The sequence below is a fragment of the Mastigoproctus giganteus genome, chromosome 5 (genome assembly GCF_048544385.1).
Source record: "Mastigoproctus giganteus isolate SK-2022 chromosome 5, ASM4854438v1, whole genome shotgun sequence".
Taxonomy (NCBI): Eukaryota; Metazoa; Arthropoda; class Arachnida; order Uropygi; family Thelyphonidae; genus Mastigoproctus; species Mastigoproctus giganteus.
Window position 1 is genome coordinate 65124543 of NC_143579.1, and position 15451 is coordinate 65139993.

Genomic DNA, 15451 nt, shown 5'->3' on the forward strand with positions numbered 1-15451 from the left:
TCTTATATCTCGCAAAAAAGGATTCTTCTGCTCCTATGCTTATCTTTAGTGACACTCCGATTTCTAGGCAAAATGATATATCTCTTTTGGGGATTACCCCGACTTCTAATCTCTCTTGGCACAAGCACATTACAAATATTGCTTCCTCTGCATCTAAAAAACTTGGTTTTCTCTTTTGCTCTTGGCGTTACTTTTCTTCCAAACAGCTGCTCACTCCGTATAAATCGCAAATCCACCCTGCCATGGAATATTGTTCCCACATCTGGGGTGGTGCCCCCAAAACCTCTCTCAGGCTTCTTGATTCCATTCAGAAGAGGGTAGTTAGGTTAATTAATGATTCATCTCTAACAGAGTCTCTCCACTCGCTTTCTCTTAGATATACTGTTTCTGCTGCATGCCTCTTCTACAGATACTTCCATGGGCACTGTTCTTCTGAATTGGCTTCTATAATTCCTGCTCTCTCTGTCAAAACAGTCTGAATACATGCCACCACCAGCCAATATCCATTTACTGTCCAACTTCAAACTCACAGAACCAACTTTTCATCGTCCTCGTTTATTCATTCAACTGCCGTTTTCTGGAACAACCTTCCGTCATACGTATTTCCTGAAAATTACAGTCTACAGAAGTTCAAGTCCAATGTCAACAAATATCTTCTTTTGTCTTTTCAACCTCCAACCCAAGCACGGTACTAAGTACTATAGGTTTTAATACCTTTCGTGTTTGGGGTTCACATAGAAAGAAAAAAAAAAGAAAAAAAAAAAAAAGATGCAAAAATAATTTTGATATCATATACTTTAATTTTAGGAAAGATTTTTATACCGTTGCACATAAGACTGCTGTACAAATTGGAGCAGTATGGCATCGTGTTTGGGGTTTTCATAAAAAAAAAAAAAAAAAAAAATTAGGCAAATTGCTGCTATGGATAAAGGGTTAGTGAGTGGGAGAAGACAGAAAGTAGTACTCAATGGACACTGCTCTTCGTGGACTAATGTTATTAATTGAGTCCTCAGAGTTCAGTGTTTGGCCCATTGTTGTTTTCTATATTTATTAATGATTTGATGAATGTATATCAGGGTTAATGTACAACGTTTCAGATGATACAAATGTTGTCAAGGTTGTTAATAACACTAATGACAGTACGCTACTGCAACAGAATTTAGAAAAGTTGAGTAGACAGGCTGAGAGGTGGCAACTGAAGTTTAACTTTGACAAATGCAAAGTACTGCATATGGGTAGCTGAAACCCCATATTGTTGTTGTTGTTATTTGGTTTTTAGGAGCATTAGCAACTAAGGCCATATTGCTCCAGAGAAATGCGGTGGTCATTTCCTGACCTTTCCGCATCCTCCGTATTTGGTGGTCACGGGCTTGAACCCCAGTCTAATCAAGAAGCATGTGCTACGCACTGCTGCTCCTGCCCACCTGGCTACAGAGGCGCCGATTGGTGAGGGTAACAAAGGATTGCTCTTATGAAGAAAGGCATAAGTTCTGCAAATTGCAGTGTCTGGAGACTGAGCACCTATGAGGTGATCTGATTGAGGTGTATAAAGCCTTGGATGGTTTGAGCAAGCGCAATGCTTATGGGGTTCTTGCTGTTGCTCAGATTACGCACTTAGGAGGAGATAAATTCAAATTGAGGAAAGACAGTTGTAGAATAAATGTGCAGAAATTTGCCTTTAGCCAGTGGGTGACTAATTGCTGGAATAAACTTCCATCTGTCATTATGGAAGCTGACAGCTGAAAAAATAAATTCAAGGCAGAACTAGACAAACATTTGGTGTAAAAGTAAATGAAAGGACAGGATAGTCATTATAAATGTCTACAGATGTAAATAAGTTTTCAGTTGTTTGAGCTTAATATTTATGGAAATGTCGTCCTCTAAAACTGCTCAAAAACTAAGTAGATCATGTGACCACTAAGAACAGCACAATACAAGATACAGAGCAAATGATGTCTACCACACTACTATCATAATTTCTTAAGAGTTATCTATGGTTATCACCGATATTATATAAATATTAAACTCCTACTCTTAACGTATTATGCCTTGTTGCATTTAGTTACTTTAAATATTATCATATAAACCTTTTTGCAACTCTCATATTGTGTGATTATCTTCACAACTGGTTTGTCATGTTTGGTACCAGGTTACCTGCCCACCCACCGACCCACCGATGATAGGCCAATAGCTTTGAAACGGTGCCGTCTGGGTGGTGGTACTCACTGAGAATAAGTAACAATAGTCTTCTCTATTAGTGAAGTGTTATTTATTTGATGTAGTGCAATACCATGGAAATGCATGAAGGAAGAGCACAACATTAGATACAGAGCAAATGATGCCTCACACACTACCATCATAGTTTCTTAAGAGCTATCTACGGTTTATCTACACCGATATTATATAGATAGTAATGATAGTGTGCGGCTGCTGCAACAGGATCTGGAAAAGATGGGTAGACTGGCTGAGAAGTGGCAACTGAAGTTTAATATTGACAAATGCAAAGTACAGGTTGACTGTCACTAATTTGGCAGTGCTGGGACCTGTGGGGTGCCAGATTAGTGAGTTTGCCTGATCACCAGTGGTTATATTAGCACATACAGTTTACCTAACAGCTAACCACCTCATCTTATCTTTAACACTTTGACTGCCAAGCTAGTTTAAAAAATATTACCCAGGGGTAAAAAAAAATTAGCAAATAATTTTATTAGTAATTCTAAAATAAATACTGTAATGTCAGCGTTCTTGTCATTTTTTTGCTTAAAATATATATAAAGGGGGGGAAAAAGTTTTTTTTGTGTCACATATATGTGGTCATGTGGCCCAGTAGGTTACTTCATTTCTTGAGTGCAGTGTCGAACATATAACGCTATTACGGCATACATATGAAGGTTGTTTGTGATTAATTTATTGCATGCATGGCAAGCGCTGCAATAAAACTAATTGCGATAAAATAAACTCTCACACATTGCAATAAGTTTGTCAGTATTGGTAGATTTTGTGAAAATAAGTTCATCAGTTTTTTTTTTATGTAAACCCCAAACACGAGAGTTATTAGAACCTATAGTACTTGGTACCGTGCTTGGGTTGGAGGTTGAGAAGACGAAAGAAGATATTTGTTGACATTGGAATTGAACTTCTGTAGACTGTAATTTTCAGGAAATACATAAGAAAGAAGGTTGTTCCAGAAAATGGCAGTTGAATGAATAAATGAGGAAGATGAAAAGTTGGTTCTGTGAGTTTGAAGTTGGACAGTAAATGAATGTTTGCTGGTGGTGGCAAGTGTTCGGACTGTTTTGAAAGAGAGCGGGAATTATAGAAGCCAATTCAGAATAACAGTGCCCATGGAAGTACCTGTAGAAGAGGCATGCAGCAGAAACAGTATGTCTATGAGACAACGGATGGAGAGACTCTGTTAGAGATGAATCATTAATTAACCTAACTGCCCTCTTCTGAATGGAATCAAGAAGCCTGAGAGAGGTTTTGGGGGGCACCAAGCCAGATGTGGGAACAAGATTCCATGGCAGGGCAGATTTGCGATTTATACAGAGTGAGCAGCTGTTTGAGAGAAAAGTAACGCTGAAACCAAAAGAGAAAACCAAGTTTTTTGGATGCAGAGGAAGCCATATTTCTAATGTGCTTGTGGCAAGAGAGATTAGAAGTCAGGGTACTCCCCAAAAGAGATATATCATTTTGCCTAGAAATCGGAGTGTCACTAAAGATAATCACAGGAGCAAAAGTATCCTTTTTGGGAGATATAAGACAAGACTGAATTTTAAAAAGGTTGAAATCAACTAAGTTGTTTTTGCCCCACTGGAGAATTACCTGAATATAGGCATTTAAGGAATTGGTAGCAGATTTTCGAGAAGTTGAGGCTGATTGAGCAGGACAAGGTTTCTCAAAATAGAAAGTGGAATGCAATGTGCTATCATCGGCAAAATTATGGATAGGATTTCCAGTCAATGGAAAAAGGTCATTAATATACAAGAGGAAAAGAGTGGGGGAAAGAATTGAACCTTGGGGGAACACTGGCATTAGTGGAGAAGTTAGAAGACAGAGAGCCATCTACCATCACCCTCAGTGAGCGATCAGAGAGAAAACTGGATAACCAATTACTAAAAACATTGGAAAACCATAAGATGGTAGCTTGCTTAGAAGCCTTTATGCCAAACACGATCAAAAGCCTTTGAGATGTCAAGGGCAACTACTTGTGTTTCACCGAAACTTTCCATTGAATTAGTCCATAAATGGGTAACATAAGGACCTGGGTGGTCACACCCAGGATCAACACTGATGGAATCCATACTGGCGATCGATGATCAGACAGGTTTCTAGGTAGTTTAAGAGTTGTCGGTTAATTGATTTCTCCATTACTTTAGAAAGAGTAGAAGTAATTGCAATGGAACGATAATTGGATGGGATGGATTTGTCACCCTTTTTAGGAACTGGCTGGATCTTAGCAAATTTCCAAATTTGCTAATATCCAGCTTTATCCTTGCCTGAAGTGACAACAGAGATGGGCAAAAGTTGCGGCCAATAGCTTTGGCAAGAGACCAGAATGCTCGACTACCATTAGGGCAAGAAGCAAGTTTTCTACTCTTGGCCTGTTCAAACTGTAGTTTGGACTGTTTAATAACTGCTTTACAATTGTTGCGAGCTTTGGTGTAGGCTGAAAATGAAACTGAAGAATTAGAAACAAGCCAATTACGATATGCAACATTCTTCTCTTGAACAGTCTTAGCACATTTAATGGAAACCCAAGGTTTAGAAAAAGGACGAGATTTTAAAGTGGAGTGTGAGATAAAGGATTCCATTCCTGGAATGGATAATATCACTGACACGATCTGAGCAAACGTTGACATCAGAAGTTTTGAGACAGTAATCCGACCAAGGAAAAGAAGTCTTGCAGGTCATCCCATTTTGCATTCTTGTAATGCCAAACAACATGAGGTTGGGAATAGCCATGAGATAAAGGTTCCATTGGAGAAGAGACAATCACCAAGTTGTGATCTGAAGTGCCTAAAGGACCTCTCACTTCGACTGCGTACTAACTAGCGGCCGGCCTGCGAACACTATTTTAGAGCTGTACCCTCGAAATGTAAGGAATATTGGATCTCGCCATGATGTTCATCATAACCTCAAAAGTCATCAATCATACTGCATGATGGAAGAGATAGGGAAGGGTTGACTGGAACTTAGCTCTAGAGACTAAACATGGGTTCCACCACTTCAAGCCTCCAATAAGCAAAGCGGTGGTATTGCACCCGTTGATGAGAGTCATCTACCACCTAGTACTGCCTGGTAACATAGAGGGGCGGCATTCCTCCATGTGGTGTGGGTGCCACACCTCGACCCCTGCTTACGTTGGTTCACACCTGGGTGGTCACCCACCATGTACTTGTGCATGGAGGTTATACCCAGGATTACTAACAGTCTCACCATCGTGAAGGTGCGAGCAGAGGACTTGGCTGTCATAGACCGTCCGCACTTTGTCGAAATTGGGTCCACTTGACTTGAGTGTCACTCAAATATCAGTTTCATCAGCGGTTTAGACTCCCAGGTAGCAAGTGCAGCTTGTTTGGCATATCTGAGAGAATGACTCTGACAACCTCAAGGACCACCGTATTTCCACCATATTGTGTTGTGTTTTTCCACAAGTTTGTACAAGTGTGTTGTAAAAAAAAAAAAAAAACTAAAAAGGAATGGCAAAAGAAAATTGCTAAAATAAGAGGAACTGAGAGAAATTGCTGGAATTTACAACTAAGCAGAGTTAAACTTCTCACAGACACACCACTATCACGTTTTTCAGAAATTCAAATTTATGTGTTGTGGACAATATATGGTGTTTGCTCTTTACACCACGAAAGCACTTCCTTTATGCATTGGAATCACGGCTGGGGCTAAATGTGAGCAGTTCATAATAAAAAATGCAGAAAAACCAGTAGGAATGGCTTGCCGATGTTTATGAGTTCTTGCCAACAGCCGATGCTGCAACCAACACCATCAAAACTATAGCAGCAGGTCATTGTGCCGAAGTGGATTTCTTAAAATTAGGTTGCGGAAATTATGTCCGAATTAGTGTTGGAACCGGATTACCGGATTAGTGATGATTGGCCTGTACTGCATATGGGTAGCAGTAACCCCAGAGAAAGATATCAACTATGTGGTGTTATACTCAGGGTTGTGGAGAACGAAAGAGACCTGGTGGTAGTTGTGCAGTCAGATATGAAGTTTTCTGATAGTGCAGACAGGCTGCCAGAGCAGGTCATGAGGTCTTGTCAAGGATATACAGGAATTTTGTGAGCAGGGATAAGGAGGTGATTATCCCCTTTTATAAGGCAATGGTCAGGCCACACCTTGAGTACTGTATACAGGTCTGGAGGCCTCATTTTAAGAAGGATGTAGAGCTGTTGGAACGAGTAGAGAAAAGCATAACAAGATTGGTGAGAGAAACAAAGGGGTGCATTTACGAAAAAAGGCTTAAGTTCTGCAAATTGCGGTTCTGCAGACTAGACTACTGCAAGGCAATCCGAATGAGGTGTACAAGACTGTGAATGAATTGAGCAGGCTGAATACTGATGAGATTCTTCCTCTTGCTCAAATTATAAACCTGAGGGGGCATAGATTCAAACTGAGGAAAGACAGATGTAGAATAGATGTGCGGAAGTTAGTCTTTAGCCAGCGGGTAGTTGATTGCTGAAAGAAACTTCCATCTGTTGTGGAAGTTGATAGCTTAAATAAATTCAAGGCAGAACTAAACAAACATTTGGAAAGAATGGATCGGTGAAATTGGAATTTTTTTTTTTTTTTTTTTTGGCTGATGCTGCATAAGCTTGCTTTCTTGCATCATGTGTCTCTACTAATGCTAAAATTGAAGCTGTGCAGGGGCAAGATTTCTCAAACTGGAAGGTGGAATGCAATATGCTATTATCAGCAAAATTATGGATAGAATTTCCATTCAATGGAAGAAAGTCATTAACATATGAGAGGAAAAAAGAAGGAGAAAGAACTGAACTGTGGGGAACACTTTACATTAGTGGAGAAGTTAGGAGACAGAGAGCCATATACCATCACTAGCAGTGCTGACTGTATATAAGCTTGCAGTCAGTTACTGGATACCCAATAACAAAAAAAGTAGGCAAGCCATAAGAGGCAAGCTAATTTAGAAAACCTTTATGGCAAATAAGATAAAAAGCATTTGAAATATCAAGAGCAACTGCTTGAGAATCACCCAAATTTTCCACTATATATATATATATATAAAGAATATTTATTATTAGTATAAAATATAGTTAGTAGATATTTATGCTTAGAATTGGACTAATGAAAATACGGTGTACCCTGGGAGCGATATACGTGTTGACCGAAAGGGGGGGGGGGGGGGGGGAAAGAAAGGAATCGAAATTAAAATAAATGTAACAATAGAAAAAATAAACCAAATGGAATTTTGAAGAGACGACCAAGGTGGAAATAGCATTGCGGTGTCATTCATAATTTTAGTGTCTTCTTCAGAGGTCAATGCTATTTCCACCTTGGTCGTCTCTTCAAAATTCCATTTGGTTTATTTTTTCTACATTTATTTTAATTTCGATTCCTTTCTCCCCTCCCCCCCTTTCGGTCAACACGTATATCGCTCCCAGGGTACACCGTATTTTCATTAGTCCAATTCTAAGCATAAATATCTACTTACTATATTTTATACTAATAATAAATATTCTTTATATATACATTATATTTGTAGGGTATTTTTTGCATTAGCAGTGACCCTGATCCATATTTCATGTTATCGTAATTCTGCTTATCTAATCTTATCTAAATCTTAATTTCCTCCCCCCGCATATACCAATAGCTTCTCCATTCTATTATTCTATAAGATTATATATATATATATATATATATATATATATGGGTACCATAAACTAGTACAGTCAGTCCTCTTATAACACATGTTTACACTACATGAATTCGATCATACACGATTTATAAATAGGAGAACAATATCTTATATAACACGAACCGAATTCGCTTATGCACGATTCACCTTTGTGTTTACAAGAAATGGAAGTCAAACGCAACACGATAGGAAGGAAGAGAAGATTCCAAAAATGTATTTATGTTTTTTATATCAGTGAAGGGGAAACACATTTCACCATAATAACGTAAAAACCCACACAATTTCAGCTATCGGTATTATCGCAAATGCAATTAAATTGAGTTTACAAACCAGTTTATAACAGATTCAACTAGCAGGAACGCAACTGGAAATTGTTTTTATTGTTTTATGGTACCCCCTAGAAATGTGCTTTAGTAAAATGTGAGGTGTTAATAGTGTATCTCTGCCTTTACAGTGTTGTTTATTCAGTTGCTACACGCGCGCAGCTTTGTTTATGTGTATCAAGCGTACCTCCTCGTTTTGTAATTATGCTTTATTCCCTAAAAATGAGTAAAATACTTAAAAGGTGCAAAAAGGAAGCGTCCTGGTGAAGACACTGCAGATTCAGAGAGAAAAAGAAAAGCAATATCGATAAACAGAGGCGGACTGGATCAAAAATTCTTACCCGGGAATATTTATAGTGGCCTCATACTATGGTTTATGGGCAAAATCACACCGGCCTCCGGCCCACCGGGGTTTCCCCGGTAAGGCTTATGGCCAGTCCGCCTCTGTCGATAGAGAAAAAATATGAAATTATGAAACGCTTTGAGCGAAATGAAAGACCGTGTGATATTGCACGTGCTACAGACCTAAATGAGGCAATGCTGAGAATTACAAAGAATGCAGAGAAAATAAAAACTTTCATAGCAGGAACAACTCAAAGTGTAATTAAAATCCATTAGATTAAGACACAAAGAATTGGAAGAGATAAAGCGGCTGTCATCTGTTTGGATAGAAAATCAAACAAAAAACAAGTTTGCTTACGATAGAAGCAAAAGCATTAGCAATATTTTATTATGTATTATTCATAATAAATTAAGTAATTATTTTATTACGATTATTTATTGTGTTTGGTAATGTTTTGGTTACAAATGTGTGTTCAATCTTGGGTGGTCGGCACCGAACCCTATTTTTCCCATAGGGCCTGTTGTTTATATTGCATGATTTTGCATTGCACAAGGGTTTCTAGGAACACAACTATCGTGCTATACGAGGACTGACTGTATATCACCAGTGGATAAACACTGATAATCATTGATCAAATGGAAGATTTCTAGACAGTTTAGGAATTGCCAGTTAATGAATTTCTCCATTACTTTAGAAAGAGTAGAGGTAACTGCAATGGAACAGTAATTTGATGGGTGGGATTTTTCACCTTTTTAGGAATTGGCTGGATATGAGCAAATTTCCAAGCAGAAGGAAACACACCTTTGGAAAAAGAAAGTGAAAAAAGAAGACACAGAAGAAGAAGAGTATGGTAGGAGGTGGTTTATAAAGATCATCGATACATGAGTTAGAAAAAAAAAATAGGATGTCAGCTTTATCTTTGGCTGAAGTGGCAATAAAACCAACTGGTTTTGACAGAGTGGGAACAGAGATGGGCAAAAGTTGCAGGCAATAGCTTTGACAAGAGACCAGAATGCTTGAGTACCATTTGGACAAGAAGCAAGTTTTCTACTCTTAGCCTGATCAAAATCGAGTTTGGACTGATTAATAAATGCTTTACAATTGTTGCATATGGGTAGCAGTAACCCCAGAGAAATGTACCAAATACGTGGTGTTACACTCAGGGTAGGGGAGAACAGAGACCTGGTGGTAGTTGTGCAGTCAGATATTGTTTGTTTGTTATTTGGTTTTTAGGAGCATCAGCAACTAAGGCCATATTGCTCCGGGGATATGTGGTGGTCATTCCCTGACCTTTCCGCATCCTACGTATTTGGAGGTCACGGGCTCGAGCCATGGTCTAATCAAGAAGTGTGTGCTACGCACTGCTGCTCCTGCCCACCTGGCTACGGAGGCACCCAGTCAGATATGAAGTTTTCTGATGGTGCAGACAGGTTGCCAGAGTAGGTCATGGGGTCTTGACAAGGATAAGGAGGCGATTATCCCCTTGTATAAGGCAATGGTAGCTAAGGTCACGGAAGAGAACAGTCAGTGGATTTTAGGGTGCTGTAAAGGGATAAGTATTTTTAATTTTTACCGTATTCTTCATTAATTAACATAATACATTGTGTTTTACAGAGATATTAAATAGGTTTAGTAGCGTTCGTTAGCTTCTTATTTTGAATTTAACTAGCAATTTTTGGAAGTTACGACTCCCAGTGGAACCAATATTGTTTAATTAGCCACCATATTGTAGTCAATAACAAATAGTATAATGTATATATATCTTGAACTGATAGCGTAAGGTATAAATTAAAACTAGATAGCATAATTAGGAATCTGTTAGCTTATTATAGTATTATCAATTAATCTTATTAAATTTCATTGTTAATTAAATTGTATTTAAATGGAAATCATCACCAAGCTGCGAAGCAACGAGCACAGACTAGCGAGAGTTCTGTAACTCAGGGGAGAAATGAAGGGGACAATTCTCCAATGCATCACAGTCTCAAAAAAAAATGTGCGAAATTTGAACTGTTTTGTTGAACCTTCTAAAATGGGATATGATCTAGCCAAGGAGGATGTCTGTCTGCTAGGTACTACACTCAGGGAAGTGGAAAGTGAAAAATACCTTGGGGTAATTGTGCAGTTAAATATGAAGTTTGCTGAGCAGTGCAGACAAGCTGGCAGGGCAGGTCATGGAGTCTTGGCAATGATATATAGGAATTTTGCTAGCAAGGACAGGGAGGTGATTATCCCGTTATACAAAGCAAAAAGGCCACACCTATAATACTGTGTACAGGTCTGGAGGCCTCATTTTAGGAAGGATGTAGAGTTGCTAGAATGAGTACAAAGGGCAACAAGATTGGTGAGGAGAACGGAGGGGTCTCTTACTAAGAATGGCTTAAATTCTGCAAATTGCAGTGCCTAGAGAGTAGGCACCTGTGAGGTGATAAGGCCTTGAATGGGTTGAGCAAGCTGAATGCTGATGGGATTCTTCCTCTTGCTCAGATTAAGAACCTGATAGGGCACAGTTTCAAATTGAGGAAAGACAGTTGCAAAATAGATGTGCAGAAATTTGCCTTTAGCCAGTGGGTAGTTGATTGGTGGAACAGACTTCCTTCTTTTGTTGTGGAAATTGAGCTGGACAAGCATTTAGAATGAATGGAGGGGTGAAATAGAAGTTTTTTTTTTTTTTTTGGCTGATCATGCATAAAGCTTGGTTTCTTGCATCGTATGCCTCTACTAATGTTGCAAGTTTTGGTGTAAGTAGAAAATAAACCTGGAGGTTTGGAAACAAGCCAATTATGACATGCAACATTCTTCTCTTGAACAGCATTAGTACATTTACTGGAAAACTAAAGTTTAGTTAAAGGAAGATATTTTAGGGTGGAGTGTGGAATAAAGGATTTCATCCCTACAAGAATAATTTCCCTGATACAATCTGAGCAATTTTGATAACAGAAGATTTGAAAGAGTAATACAACCAAGAAAAGAAATCACACAGATCATCCCATTTTCATTCTTGTAATGCCTAACAACACAAGGTTGAGAATGGACAAAAGAGAAAGTTTCCATTTGAGAATAGACCATCACCAAGTTGTGATCTGAAGTGTCTAGAGGACAACTCACCTTACTTAGAAGGGATGTTTGTGAGAAAAAGATCAAGCGCATTGGTTACATGGTTAGGACTGCCTGGTACAGTAAACTGTCGGAATAACAGCAACTCAAATAACAGATCGTTTAAGCTAATGGCACATTCAAATCGGATGTTTACATACAGCTCATAGTTGTTGCAGTGCCAATAAAAGAAAATGGCAAGTCATGTGATTAATGCATTTGTTTACATTAGCCATTTTGAAAGTGAATTTTGCACTGATATCATGGATTATACCACTGTTTTACATTGATATTAAATTAAACACCCCTCACTATGACTTCTAAAGTTAATAAACTTCATATAGAGAAGGAAAGAACAACATTAAAGCTTAGTGACAAACTTCATAGTAAAAAGAAAATAGAATGGGGCATAAGTTGAAGGGTATTAAGGGCAGAAAATAAATTTGGATTGTCAACATTGTATGATATTAATTAAACATTCAAAGCATAAACTTTGAGAATTTACTGCATGTTCAGAACCTAACAATAACATAGCTGATAGAAAAAGTTTACACAAGCCAAAATTAGAAAACTTAGATAAAGTGCTACATCAGTAGTTTTTATTAAAGCGATCGGAATGTATGGCTATATCAGGGTCAATGATTATTTCCAAAGGAAAAGATTTTACATAAAAAATGAGCATTGATACAATGATTGCTTTTACTGATGGAGGGTTAACTAAATTTAAAATGAAATTTTCCAGATAACAGAAAAATTGAAATAACACCAACTTCAATCTCTGAAGGTACCATTATTCTGAACATCTACTGTAGTCTAATCAGTAAATGAATAATATGTGTAATGTCAATAGCAATTGGAAAAGCCTCAGCATCTCGACTGGAGTTGTGAAAATTAAAATTATCAAGGAAGATTACTTCACTGTTGGGAAAGTTGGACTTGGAAAAGTCAAGTTTCAGAGAAAGGAATTCAAAGAGTTCCAAGTGATTTGGGAGAATGACAGAAGCAACAGATGAATTTGACAAAATGTGGTAGAGAGGTTTAAAGCGAGAGAAGATCGAAAAGAGGACATTCCAAATTAATAAATCTCTGTCAGGGAATATCAGAATGGACATATGCACAAGTACTACCTTTGAAGGGAAAGGAATCACACAGTGAATATTTAGGACAACTGAAATTAGCAGTGGTTGAATCAACTGATAACTGGGATTCTTTCAGAAAAAGCATATTGGGTTTGGCAGATTGTAAGTGGAAATGGACATCATTGAGATTAGAACTGAGACCACATATATCTGTGAAATGAATGAGGAAGTGTTTGGGAGGTTTAGATCATTTCACAGATAAGTTTGCTCTATTAGTTTGACAAGTCATGGCGTATTCAATAGTAAGAAAAGGTAGGTGGGAGCGGGCATGGTATATGAAATAATGAAATTTATTAACATGGCACACACATTCTAAGAATATACCCAGCTCTCCTAACGTGGCCTCAACAATGCCCCCGGCATACTGGAGGAAGTCCAAGTAAGGTATACACCCTACTCGGACTTCCTCCAGTCACTATCTGGTAGAGTAGAAGCAGTGAGAGAATACACTAACTGATCTGGAGACCTCCTAGAGAGTTACCAACTGGTTTGATCTGGTGGACTATCTAGAAGCCGGCCTGTGAACACCATTTTTGAACTGTGCCCTTGAAATGAAGAAAGATTGGATTTCACCATTATGTCCATCATAACCTCAGAAGACATAAATCATACTGCATGATTGAAGAGATGGGGGGTATTTGCCAGAGCTTTCCTCTGGAGACTAAACATGGGTTCAAACACTTCAAGCCATCAATATGCAAAGTCATAATACTGCACCAGTTGTTGAGAGTCATGTACCACCTAGTATTACCTGGTAACACAGAGGGGCAGCATTCCTGTATGCAGTGTGGGTGCCACACCTCAACCTCTGCTTACATTGGTTCACACCTGGGTGGTCACTTCCAGTGTCCTAGGTGCTATCTTTCAGGACTTCACATGGGCATTATATACCAAGCTCCTCTAGTAGTGAGCATTGTAAGGCGTATGGAGTACATATACATGCAATGCAACCACTGAAACCACCTCCATTAAGTACAAAGGAGAGATCTGTAAAAACTTTGTAATAACCTTGTAAAACAATTGTAAAATATTAAACCACTGTAACATTAAAATAATAAATGTTTCAAAATATTCTAAAGTTTCACTTAACATTTGCTATGCGTGCTTGGCACACATACATTTTATTTATTTTTATTAATATTATCATCTATAGACTAAATTTAGAATTCCACTGTAAGGACATGAACATTTTTGAACTTTCTCAGATGCCATTTATTTCCATAACGAGAAGAAGAGAATTATTTCCCAAGTTTTTGTATGCAATTTGGAAGTTCATACTATGAATAAATTAAGAAACTTATTCATTTTGGTCAAGCTAACTAATTTGTGCCAGTCTACAAATTTTCCTTTCCTTAATGATTTAATCCAGTCTATTGAGAATAATCCAAAATTTTCATCAATTTTTCCATAATGTTAACAGTTAACAAATTTCCAGTGTCCTAATCATAAATAACCTGTTGATGATCTATCTAGAAAATATTTAGAATGCTATGTCAATAATCTTAATATTCTCGCACAAGTCTTAGCAATCAAACTAAAAAATTAAATTTTGGCAATTGATAACAGCCCAGTCAGCAGGAAATTATTACAAATGAAATGGGCACCATCTTAATAAAACTAAAAAACTGATTATTTTGATGCAGATTTGAATGAGCTAGTTCAAATGCCATAATGAGAACCAGTATCATTCTGCTTTTTTTTTTTTTCAGCAAGGCATTCAAAATGAAGTGGATATAATAATCCCATTAAGGATCCTAAGAGTAGAGTGTGCATGATGCAAGAGTAGAGTAATGCATGATTTTAAAATAAAAACTGCTTTTTTTATACAGTGAGGCATCTCTATTTATTAATTTTTGTAATCTGTAATGACACCCTTCTACCAATGTGGATATAATTTCTTTTTAAAGAACTGACAGATTTAATTTATGAAATTTATAAAGATCATAAAAATAGTACAGTTAACAATCACTTCTAATTAATGATAAACTTTTTCGAATATAACTAAAGTAAAAAAAAAATTTTTTTTTTTATTATGAGCAATGTCACATCATACACTAATGAAATGTTTGCATATTGAAAAAAAGCAGGATATACTTTTTTGGTTAGCACAGTTTCTGAAAAGTTTCTTTCTTTTAGAGCACTTATCAAATTCTAATATGGGATAAGTATTAAACTTTCTAGCATATTCACAATTTTTCCAAGTATATATCTTATATAATAAATTTTAAAAGTTGTGTACTGACCTTATTGTCTTTTCGCCTTGAAAGGAGATCCTTTAGTCCATTTAAGTACTGTAAAATGGCTTCAATTAGGTCTGCAAACTGTTGATTAAGATTATCAAGCTCAAGACTAACAGCATCAGCTCCAGATATAAGTTTAGCTTTTTTTACTAAACTAGCATCTAGACTTGGATGCACATCTTCTAGACTCTCCTTGTAATGCTTCAGACGCAGATCATATATCTACAGAGAACAAAGATATGTTTTGTTGATATTCAAATTGCAGTTTCTTTATGGAGAATATCTTGTGACAGGACCAGGCAGGGATGAAATAGGTGAGGCATGCAGAGATGGGCAGGTAACTTTCCATTCCAGGAGAGGATGGGTGGAGGGAAACAATGCAATGCAGTACAGATGCACTTCATGGAATTTGGCAG

General features: G+C 37.5%; 1 protein-coding gene across 7 annotated transcripts in view; it reads right to left on the reverse strand.

The window, feature by feature from the left end:
• LOC150085455 (uncharacterized) overlaps window positions 1-15451 on the reverse strand; it is a 1845429-nt gene that overhangs the window by 1117552 nt on the left and 712426 nt on the right. For all 7 annotated transcript variants that reach the window (XM_090374043.1, XM_090374041.1, XM_090374042.1 and 4 more), the window contains one exon: window positions 15039-15257. In XM_090374043.1, coding sequence (XP_090230169.1) covers window positions 15039-15257 — 219 coding nt within the window. The remainder of the gene's footprint in view (window positions 1-15038; window positions 15258-15451) is intronic.